The 15,426-nt window shown below is 43.7% G+C and overlaps 1 protein-coding gene across 4 annotated transcripts in view; it reads right to left on the minus strand.

Moving 5' to 3' along the window:
* SASH1 (SAM and SH3 domain containing 1) overlaps nt 1–15,426 on the minus strand; it is a 190,552-nt gene that overhangs the window by 116,724 nt on the left and 58,402 nt on the right. For 3 of the 4 annotated variants that reach the window (XM_039568290.1, XM_039568291.1, XM_039568289.1), the window contains exon 1: nt 4,252–4,400. The exons of the other annotated variant lie outside the window; for it this stretch is intronic. In XM_039568290.1, the coding sequence (XP_039424224.1) occupies nt 4,252–4,347 (96 nt within the window). In that variant the 5' untranslated portion in view covers nt 4,348–4,400. Of the gene's footprint in view, nt 1–4,251; nt 4,401–15,426 lie in introns of those variants that run through there. 4 annotated transcript variants of the gene reach the window in all.

A 15,426-nucleotide genomic window follows, 5' to 3' on the forward strand; every position in this document is an offset into this window, starting at 1 on the left:
TCATTAATGTCACGATTTAACCCAGATCTCTCCTATCTATATGAGAAGGAAGAACTTTGCATAAACAAGAGGGGCACTGGAATGTCTTCCCTTTACTAAGGTCAATAGCCCACGTTTCAAAAGCACATCTTTAAAAGAATGAAGTTCATGATTTTCACTTCATATTACAATTTGTTCTCAGATCTCATCACATACAAACCTTCACACCTTTAGCAACAAGGACTTTGCTATCGCCACATCAACACATGATTCTATGCCAAAAATACCCGTTTTTATAGCATTGAGCTTTGGTGATGCAGAGAATTTATTATTACTCACAATCCACTGCTCTCTAAAACCTTAATACACTTCCACCATCCACTGTTGCTTTGAAACACTGAAAATTAAAATTATTCAATACATTCCAACACGTGCTTGCTACAGACTAAGCAAAAGCTTTTGGGTATAATTTTGTTATCTAGCGAGTTCCATTAACAGCACAAATAGCTTGAGGTGCTTATACCACAGCTGCACCTATGGAATATTTCATTAGAAAAGTGCAAAAGGGAAAAGCCACATTTACTTCAGCAAAATCCTAGTACAGCTGCAAGCATACACTCAGTATTTATCAAGTATAGAGATATTATGTGACTTCAAAGTCCATAAAATATGCTCCTTACAAGCAGCACTTGACAACCATTTGTTTCCCCTGCAGACCTGGGATCTGCCACCACAGGTTCCTCCTAATGAGTTCCTATTTGAAGGAACATAAGTAAAAATACACAAACAACGAAATATATTTATCCATATAAATATGGAGAGGGGCTCAATTTGTATTTCAAGTAACTTCAGTACTGAATACCAGCTGGGCTGACACTATGGCCTCTCCTCCTAATTCAGCACCTAGAGCAGACACTACCACACTCCACAAGGCTTTCAGCAGGTCCAGCGGGAGGAAGGCAACACCTTCCCCTCCTCTTCCCCACTGCTTTAACTTCTCAGTATGAGGGCAGAATCAGGCATTTTATCACTTTTCTAAAAAACATCTTTTTTACTGTCAGGACAGCAAATTGGTGGAACAGGCTGCACAGAGAGATTGTGCAGTTTCTGTCCCAGGAGGTTTTCAAGACATGACTGGATAAAGCCCCAAGCAACCTCACCTGACCTCAGAGCTCTCCCTGCTTCGGCTTGAGGATAGGTTAGGTGCTGCCTGAGGTTCTTTCCACCCTGCATCATCCTACAATCATGGCTTAAGAATGCATTTTTCTCTTTCATTCAATCAACAAACTTTCGATGATCACCTTCTTTCTTCATTTCATTCTAGTTTTCTCCTTCCAAGATCACAGAATCATAGAATGATGTCTGTTGGAAGTGACCTTAAAGATCACCTAGTTCCAACCTCACCTGCCATGGGCAGGGACACCTTTCACTAGAGCAGTTTGCTCAGAGCCTCATCCAACCTGGCCTTGAACACTTACAGGAACGGGGCACCCACAACTTGAGGCAAATTGTCCAGTGCCTAAGCACCCTCACAGTAAAGAATTTCTTCCTAATATCTAATCTAAATCTACCCTCTACCAGTTTAAAGCCCCCATGTCCTGTCACTACATGCCCTCATAAAAAGTCTTTCTCCATGTTTGTTGCAGGCTCCCTTTTAGGTACTGGAAGCCTGCAATTAGGTCACCCTGAAGCCTTCTCTTCTCTAGGCTGAACAATCCCAATCTCTTAGCCTTTTCTTCACAGGAGAGATGCTCCATCCCTCTGACCATCTTGGGAGCCTTCCTCTGGACTTGCTCTAACAGGTCCATGTCCTTTCCTGTATTGGGGACCCCAGAGTCGGATGGAGCACTGCAGGTGGGAGGCTCACAAGAGCAGATCTTGGTTTTTCTCTCCCGCCTCTCTCCCTCTGCTAGTGCATTCCCTTGGTAGCTTTCAGGCTGTTGCAGGGCCAACCTGGCCAGCCTATCACTGCACCAACTTTTTCATTCTTAGAGCCGTCCCCAGTGAATCACTCTGCTGTCTACATCTGTGCTCCCTAGACAGTTTGAGTCATGAACTGCTACAGATCCCAGGAAATTAAGACCCATACTCTCACATAATTGACAATGCAAAAGAAGTAAGCCACCTACACAGGCCACTGATGTGGTATCACGGACTACAACCAACCAGCTATAGACTTCCATTTGGAAGCCACAAGTCTAGTTTACTGCTTGCCTTCTACAACACAGGTTTGAAAGAGACAAAGCTCTACGCACCACAAAGATGAGCAGTGAAAATGGCACTGGAACAACTTCTTCCTTGCCTTCAGACAAGGACAGAGCACTCAATTCAGATTAGGACCTTATTTTGCAGCCTCAAGAACTAGAAACTCTAAAAATCTTAATCTGAAGAAAACTGACAGTTTGCAGGGAGAAGAGCTTCTGTCTTCCCTCTTATAGGAGAGCCAACACAAGGTATCTTTTCGTATTTGTAACTGTGTTGCAACACAAAACACTGAAGTAAGAAATGCTAATAATACTGGGTGATGTTTGCAATTGATATAAACCAGCAACTTCATAGTCACAAGATGATTCTTTTCTGTAAAGCTGACCAACTCTACGACATAATTTTAGTATAGTTTTAATAGAAGACAAATAGTAATTAAACAGATCTGTTTTCCCAGGAAGGAAACTAGCTTGTATGGCCAAAAGAAACCTATTCAAATTATTAGTTGTGTGACAATCAGATCTTTTTCTGCACTGAGCTTCAGCATGCTAGGCTGTTGGTCTGGCCTCCTCAAACACTCCTTCCCAGGCATCCAATAGCACTTTGCTCTTACTAAATGCAGTACTGAAACCTGCCAGAAAAAGAGAGAAAGAGACTGTTCATAAAGTACCAACTGTGTGCTCCTTACAAACTGGCAGAACTGACTCTGCTTGCATTCTTAGATTAAAATCATTAACAGTAAAAAAGTGTACGCAGTTGGGTGCTATTAAACTGAATGTCATGTCAATGGAGAATTTCTGTGAAGAAAAGGAGTGACACGGGTTTTTTAACCTGACTTTGAATATTAACAGTAAATTCCACGTGGTAAAAAAAGGCAGCATAAAATGCTAATTAATTTCTCTGTTCAATTCTATAACATTTCCTCTGAATTAAATCCTATGGGTTTACCATTAATTATGTTCCATGGCAGTTTTCAAAAAGTATTTTTCATAATATTCTTGAATGTCTGCTGGTTAAATGTTAACAACAAAAACTAACACGCATCAAGCCTATTCATTTGCTTTTAAAATGAATAAACAGGCACTCCACTGTTGATTACCACATTCCTGTATCACTGGAAGGCTGCCAGCTCCAGTACATATATAACGTGAGTATTTGTTTTTTTGCTGAGTGGCAGTCCTCTGCGGTAATTATCATCTTGGACCTAAAGTAAATATTATTCTCTCGCTGCAAGTAGAAATAAAGGATTGACTCTTCCTGTATTTTACTGTTTGCCATCCAGTCTGTCCTGTCGGTACGCTACGTACCCATTAAACGTAATTCCTTGAGCCCTCGTTACTGGGGCCATCTCTTTTGTCTGTAACCAGTGAATTACGAGGATTAGTCCCTCCTCAGAAGATCACCGGCGCAGAAACTCCATGGGCCGTAACCGAGCAACTCGTCTCCGAAAAACTACCGGGAGTAAGAGCTCCAAAGCCGGCGCCTGGGAGTGCCGCGGGGCCCCGGGAGCGCTGCGGGTCCGGCGGCCGTGCCCGGGAGCCCCGGGGCAGCGGCCCCCACGCGCGGGGCTTCACCCCGAAACACGTGCGTGGGATGCAAAGGCTGCAGCGACACCGCCTCCAGCCCAAACTGCCCTGAATCGGCGGCACGCCGGGACAACAGGGGGACAATGCGCCCATTGATCCGGCTGAACCGGCGCTCCCGGGTGCGTCCCCGCCAGCGGGCAGCCCCTGCCCGGACCCGCTCCTTGGCGGTGCTCGGCGCGGCCCTTCCGCCCCTTCCACCACGACAGCCCGGAGAGCTCTACTCCAGAACCGCGATGAAGGCGGTCACCGACACAGCCCTTGGCTTTGCCCGTGAAGTTAGTTTTTCTGGGACGTATGCGCCCGCACAGGGTGGGCATGCTCTAACTCGGGCAAACTTCGCAGCAGGTGCTGGGAAGACCCGGCGAACGCTCCGCAGCATCTCCATCCCCCCACCCCACCCCACCCCACCCCACACACTCGTCCCGCGGCAGACTGCCCCCGCGGCCGCCCCGGTCCCAGACCCCGTCCCCAGCGCACTCACCAGGATGCCCATCACGTCCGCCCACAGCTGGGCGAACACCTCCGACGTGCCGCTCTCCGCCGGGGCGGCGGGGCCATCCGCCCGCTCCCCCTCCATGCCCCGGCCCGGCCGTCGGATCAACGCCGGCTCCCTGCCGCCGCCGCGGCCGGCCCGCCCCGCCCCGCCATCCTCCCCCGCCCCGCTGCGGCCCGGCCCGCCCCGGGACACCGCGGGACGGCCCCGCCGCCCGCCGCCGCCGCCCCTCAAACTTTCGACCCAGGGACAGGGCGGCCGGCGGTGCCGCTGCGGCCCAAAGCCCCTCCTTCCCCACCCGCCCGTGGGCTCACCCGGCGCATGTGGTCGCCCCCCGGGCGGCAACAAAGGGCCCCAGCGCAGCCCCGGCGGCTTCAGGCACCCCAAAAGTCAGGAGCCGGTGTCGGGACACGCGTGGTCGCTGGCGCAGCGCTTGTTGCTGCTGTTCCCGTTACCCCCTATGCCGGTGCCTCGCCTGACGGCCGGGACCTCCGGTGGCCAAGTCAACAGCGCTTTCTTAACACCGGGGAAAGCCTCTGGGAAGAGTGTCAGCCGCACGCGTTACACGGCGGCAGGGGAAGGGGCACCCTGTTAGTTCAGGTTTAGAGCTGGGGTACCGGACCGCATCACTCTCCTGAGGAGAGGTGCTCTGTCACCCATCGTCCTTGGGGAAGGACTGTGGGAACGCTGCCCCTCCTAGTCTGTGGCTTATGCTACCTGGTACCACCCCCAATCCCCATTATAGTCAAATTAAATAATTACTAACTACGGACAGCAGCAGCGATGCTCCTGCATTCTACCTAGAAAACTGCTAAGTGCCCATGCACGCACACACAATTCTTGGGGAAGGCACATTAAATAACAGTGGCCAAACCCCACTGCCCATGGATGGAAGGAGTGTCAGAGGTCAGCAGAAGAATAACCCAAAGGCCTATCCACCACCTCACACCTCACTCCAAGCGTCTGCTGTGACCAGCAGCAAGGAAATCCTTTACTTTTAGTGCTCATTCCTAAGCTTTAAAATGTTTAGATGCTTCTTGAAAAGCTACTGTTTCAAGCTGCCATTTATTGGAAGCACCTGTCTGCACGGGGTGGTGGGGAAAGTGATGTATTTAATGGATATGCAGCTGTCACACACTGGCCAAGCATTTTGAGACCTCACACAGTTGAGCAGTCTGTAGATCCTCCAACATCCCTCCAGCCCCGCTTGCTGCCAGCCTGTATGTTACATGCCCTGCACCACCCAAACACAACTCAGAGCCTGCCCTAGAACCTGTGCTCCCGTCCAGGCTCTCTGTTCAGCCCTGGGATCTCCTGGCATCAGGCTCCTGTCAGCCCACAGCTGACAAGGCTCACACTGAGGGCACAGCACCAGTGGCCTGGGAGGGCTGGAGCAACAAATGATACCATTTGCTGTCAGGGCTAAACATAGTATCTGGAGAAGGAATAAAGGAAAAGTGGGGTTATTGCACTCATCTTCTCTTAATGTTCTCAGCAATGCTCTTTTTCTGTCCTCAAAGCCAAGATTGTGTATTTGACTTTGTAGACTAGCACTGGAGAGAAAAGCTGGTCGAAACACTTCCTTTCTCATCAACTGCTACACAAAGAAAGGGACAAGACTTCTCTAAGCACTGTGTTACTGCAGCTTTTGCTGGAGTCGTCAACAGCACACACTGAACAGAGAAAACAAGGTAGGAAGAAAAGGCAGAAAACCTAGAAGAGAATGATGCTGAGAGAAAGTGGTGGAGAAACCACTGATGATGTAAAAATATGCACAATTTTACTCACCCTCCTTTAGGATGCACATGTAGGATACACCCTGTGTAAGACATCTTACTGGCTAGTAATGAAAAATAATGAAATGCCCAAATCAGGTATAAAATCTCTTCCAATTGACCTTTAAATTGTACACAACTATAAGTCTATGAAGTATGAGACTAAAGGCATGTCTGAAGTCTCTCGGTACTCTGAGATGGCTTGCATAACTCAAAACTGGTTTAATTAGTCAAGGGTAATTTACTGACTGACCCTCTGAAACTTACAGTAGTAATGTCAATCTACTTTAAAATACCTGAACAAAGCACACTTGATCTCAGGATTTAAGTATTCTGGGCTCCTCATACACACTATCTTCTGTACTTTGTCTTTTTTATAGATGGAGACATATTAAGAAGAAACAAAAAAACCCCAACTCTGCAGCACAAAGCCTAAACCCCCTCACTGTTGTGTCTTGGGTGGCAACAGATGAAGATTGAATAGGTGCAAGGGGCAGTACTCCCACTTGCCTGGCCCCTCCCTGCCAACTGCGGTCATTGCTTCTGTGCAATGATGACTACACCACTTACAGAATAGTGGGTCCTGAATAACCACGCTTTTCAGCCTTGCAGTACAGGTAACAGAAACTAGACTGTAAATTGTGGTGGTCCCAGAGTTGCTTCCTGAGCCATTATGTCATCCCTTTTGTGGAGGCAGCAGCTTTCATCAGAGGAGCATGATGCACGGCTGTGGCTGTCTTCCCCTTAGCCAGTTGACTTTAATTTATCTGAGACACAGAGCCTTTGATTTCAAGAAAGTGAGATAAGGAAAGAAAGACCTTGCAAAATCACATGACCCCAGGAGCAGTTGCTTTAAAAACCAAATGGACATGAGAGAATCAAAACAAATCCATGGCAGTTTACAATAGCTACCACCTTCTGTGGTCTTGCAACTACAGCATTTATGCATTTCCAGACATTCACAACATGCCATTTTCTCAAGACAATCAATGAATATGACATGCTAAAATAATTCTCTGCTCTTCCCTCAAGTAGAGCCACCCTCTCCTTCTAGATAGGACAGGGTTCCTCTATTTTAATGAAGCCAATGTCTTGCAGAAATAAATCCCAGGAGTATTTTACAAAAACCAGCTGCAACAAAAGTACGGGAGTTTTAGAACAAGCAGAAACTCAGATCTTACAAGGGTTTTGAAGCCCAGCTGTGAGTGCAGTATTTGGCTTGTGTTACAACTGCTACTAAAAAATTACAAATTATTTGAAATTTGGCATGTTAGAATGCAGTTTTTGTTTGCAGTTTTATCTGTAGTTCCCTAGACAATAACTCAAGCATTGACAAAAGACTGCTCTCTAAAAGCATCTTGTGCTGGGCCTCTCTACAGCTATTGGAAGAAATAAATATGGTCAATTTTCTGAGATTTTTGTGACATTTCACAGGAGCTCTGACCAGGTGTGTAACATTCAGAAATCTTGGAAAACAGTCATTGTGCACCTTCAGGGTAGCACTAGGCAGCAGGGCAGCAATCCTGATACGATTCCCCAGTGTGTTGCAGTGTGGCTACAAAGCTCCCTGTGTTTGTTCTGCAAATCTCTGAAGAGGAGATAGAAACAATTGACACGTGGTCAACCTAGTCTTGCTGAGTTACGGCAGACGCACTGTGCATATGTTCCTATCACACCATCAGCTACACGTGGGTGTAAAGTTAATAAGAGTTCCCCACATATACAAGCCAGGCAGGATTAACCAACTAGGAGAGCACTTGTCTGTATTCAAGAGAGATGGACTTTCTTCTAGAGGAATACTCAGAGCAGGATCCTAGCTCCAGGTTAAGGTGGACACAGAGAAGCTCATCTTTCTCCTTTCTTTACTGAGGGTTTAGGGAGATGGCCTTCACTAGGACAAACTCTTTCTTTGTGAAAAGCATGAACCGCAAACACAAACCTCTGAGTCATTACGGCAAAAGATGACAAACTTTCTGTTCCAAAGGAGTGTGTGCCATCTCACCACAATGTCACATAAAAGTGACACAAGGGTTTCAGCAAAGCATTTAATAGTGAAAAATTGAAATACGCATCAAAATAAACTGGGAAAGCCAACATGCACTATCATAACCAGACTATCACAGCTGTTGTCAGCCACATCAAAGGCATTTAATCCAGGAAATCTATACCATAAACAACCTCGAGCACTTTGATATCAATTTTAAACTATATACAAGAGGGTGATATCAGGTTGCCTTGGAAAGGGGATCATGCTTCACAGAGTAAATGGACACCAAACTTCATGGGTTCCCGATAGATGACCTGAGGGAAATGGCTTCCTGCTCAGAGACCTGGCAATTAACTCTGCGTGCATGAACAAAAACACATGAGGTTTCTCAACATCACTAACAACACCCTGCCCAGTATATCAAGACCAAATCAGAACATCAAAGCCTCAGAGAAAAAAATAAGCAAGCCATTGTATGTAGAGAGGCTGCAGGGAAAGGGAGAAATAAAAATTACAGCTAGATCCTGCAGGTGACCTGCCAAAGCCCTAAAACTCTTAACACAAGCACATTACAATGGAACACACTATTAGCAGTGATTGCATCTCCTTTCAGCTCTCTCCCTCTTCCCCCTTGGTGGAGGTCATCAAATTGAAAAATACGAAGTTTCACACCACAGCCGTTGATTACAAATGCAACTCTTAGTGGTTGCAGGTTCCATCCCATCAACTTACCAAGATCCATCTTGAATGATTTTATCTCATTGTCCTTGTTACATTTTTTTTCAAAGTCCTTCTAAAGTATAATTTCTTTTACCTCTCCCCTAAACTTAATTTTTGAATTATTTTCCTTAAGAACTGTTTAAGGACTATTATTTCTGATAGCATGGTCCTTCAGAGTAGGGATCAGCCAAAGGGGCCAGCAGCTGCTCTCCAACAGAAAGCAGACATGCCAGCTCCAGAAGGTGCTCTCTGCTGTGGGATAGAATGGGAATACACATACCTGACGCATCAGTCGATCTGACAAACAGGCTATCACTGTCCCAGGCTCTCCTAGAATGTACATGTGTAAACTAGGAGAGAGTACAAGGTCCATCATGCATCCATGATCCATCCATTTGCACATCAGATTTCTATATATTCCAAAAGGATCACATTTCAGCACCCTCTGCCAATTAGATAACTACAGAAAATATTCCTGATTTTAGAAGCGATACAGACAGTACCTATCCAATGTCTTTAAAATGGACTATATTTACATCATATACTATATGCTGTACAGTCAGAAATCACTAATTATTCTTTTAGAGGCTTAGCTGCCAGCTCCCAGTCTTACTGTCAGCCTCATGACTAGAGTATCACATCCCAGCGAGAGCAGCACACTAATATGCCCAGCACAAATCACATGAAGTCTGTTTAATAGTAGAAAGCAGTTAGTAGAAAACAAATTGCTTTATTCTGATAAAAGTCTGAACTCTACACATTACACCCAATCTATCATTGCCTTAGATATCGGTACTCCGCTAGATTAAAAAATTAGAAGGTGGGAGAGACCTACGCCCAGGGAAATCATTCCAGTAGTCTTAATATTTTGGGCTAGCACCGCACTCAGTAGACGCAGAAGTACTGCTAAGCTTGGCAGGCTTCATTTAAAATACAGTAGCTGTGACTTTACATGACAAATCATATAAGGAAAAGAAACCTAACACAGCAAGCATCACAGCCCTCCTGGAAGGATATCTTTTGACTCATAAGGAGAAATGAAAGGTTGACATCCTTCCCTTCCTGCCCAAAGATATGCTCCACAGAGGCCTCTCATATCCTGCCCAGTTCCCCTGTCTATCATGGAGCACAGCATCGCATTTCTTTACTGGGAGGCGGTAGTACTAGCCCAGCCAGTGGAGGGGCTCTGGGAGCTGGAGCATGGCTGGTGAGGCTGAGGGAAACCACAGCCATGATCCTGCTTAGGTGCACAGCATGCCACTCCAAAACTGCCCGCAGATCAGGACTCCAGCTGCTTCCCACAATATCAGGCACTGTCCGGAGATTTTCCAGAAATTACTAAGACTCTTGTTTTTTGTGTTACTCACTTCTGCCTTCTCCACCCAAACTCAGTATCCCCTCTTCTCTACCTGCACAGCAAAGCCAGTTTTGATGCGTTGTTTTTTTCTTGTCAACATTGAAATAGCATTCACTTTTTCCTTAGCTTTCTGCAGCACTTCTTACAAAATGTTTTCAGAATCTTAATTAATTTTTCAGAAAGGAGTTCAGCATTCTTTGAGATACCTAGGTGTAGTCTCTGCACTGTCATTCATGGGAGGTTGCTCAACTGCACTTTTGCATTTTTTTCGTAAGCAGCTGCTAGAAGGGATGCATACAAATCTTTTTTGTAAGAGACTTACAAAGCCCATAAAGACAGAAGTATTTAGCTCAGTGTCCTTTGGCTGCTCTTCTCCCAAATAATTTTAGAACTGTGGTAGCAAAAAACATGAAAAGCTAGCCTCAGAACCAGGAATAGGACTTCAGCCTCTCCTTTTTCCAAATGTGGCGTCCTTTGATTCCTTTGTTGAAACTCTTAATAAATACTAATGAAAAGGAGTCTGATGATCTCATCCTAAAGCACATCATAAAAGCAGCATAAGGTACAACTCAGTAGTGTGTGATAACCATGTATTTCAGAGACGCTCAGTGCTGATGTAAATATCACTCCAAATTAGCTGTGGTAAGATGGGAAGAGCATCAACAGAGATGACCAATCTCACAGAGTGACACCTATATTACTACTGTATCACTTTATGACCAGCACAAATTTTTAAAATAAAAATGTATGCACCTCACAGATGATGCTTATTGCATCTCCCTTAGAAAGGGAAACCAACATTTTTAAAAGTAATACTTCCTGGAAAAAGAAACCCAAGAGCTTTCATTAATTTCAATTTCATTAATTGTATCTTTGCAAAAGCAACCAAGCATGAAATGCAAATGTAGATCTTAAAAAAAAAAGTTATCTGCCTGTTATAGAGATGAAACTTTACAGAGTTGCCCTTAGCAAAATATTATTACAACAAAGTACATGTGACCCAAACATGTCAACTGGAGACAGCTGGAAGAAAACAAAAGAGGAAAAATTGCTTAGCTTCTCTTTCAGAACAGATCACTTCCATGCAAAAGTCACCTCCTCCACACTCCAGCGAACACCCATTCCCCAATTTACCAATTAAATACTGCCCCAAAACATAGCAGAACAAAACTTTTTCCTCAGATGTTTCTCTGAAAGCTAATACACTCCCCCTCCCCTCACCCCCATCTGAACAAGCAGAAAACAGACCCTACCAAAGCCTGACTTTCAGTCCCACAAGGATTCAGAACTGAGCTTGGACTTTCCACTTTTTATGCCTATGTCCTAAGTCATGAAAATATATTGGCAGTGAAGGAGTAGGTGGGCCTAGTTAATGCAGATGCTGACCAAAGAAACCTGCCTGATGCTCTCAGCTAGCCACAGATGACCAGATGTGATAATTTGATGTTTACTTGCATATCATGTCAGCCTAAGGTCAATTCTCCCTACTGCAGCCACTGCAGAACAATTTACTGGCTTCAACCTCTTCTTTCATATCAGTTTCTGCTGGGATAACTCCTGCTCCATCATCAGAGCTTCTCCTTCTGCTTCCATCCCCAGAAAGAGTTCTCATCAGTTCTCTTCCCTCACTTTCCAAACAGCTGCCCTATCTTTCCTTTTAAATGCTTTCTGCCCATTCTCCAAAGTACCACACCTAACTAAAACATGGGTGTCCTCCTGATGTCAGAGCTGTGCCCCTGGCTGAGCTGTGTGCCATGCAGCAAGCCCAGATATGTACATAAAGAGTGAGTTTATGGAAAAACAAATGGCAGTTGACCAGCAAGCAGGAAAGCAGTTGTGTTGCAATTTCTGTTGTAATGATTAGTGTTCAAAAATCACAGATGTCAGGCACCTGAATATTACACTTGCATTTAAATATAATGAAATTTTAAAAGTTAAGACTTTTGGAGTGCTTCAGCTTCAGTTGTCTAAGTAATTAGGGTGCACTTAGGTCACATCTTCATCCTTTTATTGAAAAATAAAACCCGGAATTTACATTTCCATTATTTAAGAAACAGCAGCAAACTGGAATTTTTACATCACTGGCTGCAGGTGTTAGGATGTTAAATAAATCATCAAGCCAGCTATGAAATCTGGAGCAATCACAAGACTCTGACAATGTAGTCAAGATGATAAGTATTCATTTCAGCTGTGGCTGTAAACACAGGCATGAGCTTGATTCACAGAGTCTGTGCTGCTCTAGAGAAGACTTATTCTTCACTGCCCAGCAAGCTGTACCATCAATCACCCTGGACTCTCTCTCAAATCAGAGTTTCAAATTGCCATGGAAAAATATAATAAAACCTGCTTTGCACTCACTAACAAGAGTTAAGAAAGAAGTGGAAAATCATATCCAATCTATACAATTCGTTTTTCCTATATTGTTAATGACATGTTTCACTTCATAAAATTTCATTAAACATATAGAGAAACATCTCTATACAAGCAGGCACATACTGCACTTCATGTCCATAAATTCATTGAAGGGGCGGGAGACACTTATTACTTCTGTAACACAGCGAGGATGGGGAGTAATTCCAAGGAGCAGCTGCTTCCAGTTAGGGTAGCTCAGCTGGAAAGGAGAGGTGCCTGTCAAAGTAATTAAAATGAGAAGAAGCCATCTATTTGACACTCCAGCTTTTAAGCACTGGGTAACCCCCTCCCAAAATGTAATTAAAAAAAAAAAAAGACAAGTGAAAACAGGCTTAAGCATTGCTGAAAACATACCTCCAAGCTATTATCTCAACAAATATTTTGGGAAGCTCATGAACAGAAGGATTATTGTGAGTGTGGTGGTGTGAGTAATTTACCGTCCACAACTCAACCAACTGCATTAATGATGATATAACAGCCCTTGAGGGCAGTGAGCTTACTGCACTGGCTCCATGTTGATGAAGTTTTACAGGGAAGTTTTTTTGTTAAAGTATATGTAGAGTAGGCTGGTATCTCTGGTTCTCAGAAAAAGAAAAAGAATTTTCATTTGCAAGGATTTAATAATTAGGCAATTCTGTTTTGTGAGGCCAAATATGCTTCTTCAGTACAATGTGTATCCTGTAGCAACATATGCCTAACAAGAAGTAACTGAGATTTGGGTTTTTGAAAATGACTAATACACTTCATCCCAGAGGAGCATCACACGTTCCTTTTGACTTCTGTGGGAAGATGTGATTTGTGAGAATAAATTTAAACAAACAACTGTCGCTTGGCTAGATGAAGGTTAAAGGGACTGGAAAGGATGCAGTGATTATCTGAAAGCATGAAGGGTGTGTAAGCACCAAGGGGAAAGCCAGATTGCAGACACAAGCTCAAGAGGGTGTAACTCAGGGCAATGAGATAAATGTATGTGTTTTTAAGCCCTGAAATACTGGCTCATAAAACGATGACATTATTTGTGTATGCAAACTGGTCATTTCAGTCATTGCTGTGTGTCACTGAGGACAGAATATGTGAAAGGGAATTAAAAGGAATAAAAAAAATTTGCTATATTAATGAGGGGAATATAGAGAGAGCAGAAGTAACTCTGTGCCTTAGGGACAAGCCAAGTGACCTTATGGATTCACTCTATATTTGCTGTCTCTGCCGCTAAGGAGGCAGCAGCAGGGATGGGCGGTGAGCTCACAAGGCTTTGGGCTAGATACAATCCATGACTTCATTTCACATGACTTGCAGTTCCATGAATTATTTTGGGTGGTTTTAATGGATGATTCTAAGGGGTATGCTATCTGAGCAACTGCCTAAGAAGTCTGAAAAGCCTATGTGGACCTTAGGTTTCCCATGGTAACATGAGGCATTTAGGGAATACATAAGCACAGTAAGATGTCAGCAAGGTATTGGGTCTCATGTAGACAATTTTCATTACTCACCAGATTTTGGGTTTATATAGGAATCTAAAACTCCTAGAGATGAAAATTATATTATTGTATATTATTATTAATTTATTATATTTGTATATGTAAACTGCAGGTGCAGACAGATCTAAGAAATGACTGCCTTTTGACTTGTCAAAAAGACAAATTCCTTACCTCCTAAAAGCATTCGCCAAGTGTTGTGATACCTTTTTAACTCCTATCATTTCCCAAATAAATACTAACAGATATGGACTTCTTATGAATAGAAAAGAAATATAATTATCCTCTTGGATAGTTAAAGCAGTTTTCAATGTATAAAACATGATTTAAACTTATGCATTCTATTGCCTGTACTTGCCTAGCTAGTGTTTATGTTTATCTGTAGACAGAAAATAATTCAAAGGACCTAATTATTCACAGCACCTCCAAACATGTACAATATCATCCTCATCTGTAAATAGATTTCAGCAAGGGAGAAACTGGTTTTAAATATTTTAGCACCCATTTCCCAAAGAAGTATGAATAGGTAACAGAGGTTAAATAGCTGAATTGTTTTATATGGATGCATGAGAAAGGATTGTAACAGACTTCAGGTATGACAGGCAATTCAGGGCAGTGTCAAAGGGCAAAACAGTATCAGAGTACTTAGTGAGCCTGGTGGTTTCAAATAAGTTTAACCTGCTCATGTTCATCCAAGAATGCCCAGGCTTGGCTTCAAGATGCAAGGATTTTGGCAGTAATAATGACTGCTGTCTCCATGTCTTGTTCTCACTCCTGTGCCATGGTAATTACAAATGAGGGCTCATGAAGAAAAGAGTTCAAGAAGGCTAAGGGAAGGCAAGCACAGGGCTGGAAAGACACACAAATTAGTTATATAATGCTTCTTTTTCTACCCTATTATCCTGTAAGAGTTTTAAACAGCCAAATGGATTTGACAAGAATTAATTTTGTCAAATCAATCTAATTTCCCACTTTGGAGGATAATTGGTAGTGGATAAGAAGTAGCAGCAGCTGGAATACATATTGAATTTAATAAGGTTTCTACCTTATTCAACCATTGCCATTATAAAGTGCTATACAACTGGTTGAAAGAAACACTTTCAGGGATTCGTTTTCAGTGGCTGGCACCAAAGGGAAAAGATATGTTGAGTGAGGTTTTGCAGGGATCTGTTTTTCAATATTTTAATTAACAGACTGGCCAGTAGAATAGAGAATATGCTCACTAAATTTACAGATGAGAGACAGCTCAGAGTGCTCGAAAATAGCTCCTGAGTGCATCAAGAAAAGTCATCTTGCTGCAGAAGAGCAAGTTTCATAGCAGGACATACCCAGTACAGCCAGTAGGATACAGAGCCATGTGTAAGATGTAACAGTCTATACACTGCTCACCAAGCCCAAGCTGTCAGCTGGAGTTCCAGGTTGTCTTTTGACCCAGTG

The sequence above is a fragment of the Corvus cornix genome, chromosome 3, assembly GCF_000738735.6.
Source record: "Corvus cornix cornix isolate S_Up_H32 chromosome 3, ASM73873v5, whole genome shotgun sequence".
NCBI lineage: Eukaryota > Metazoa > Chordata > Aves > Passeriformes > Corvidae > Corvus > Corvus cornix.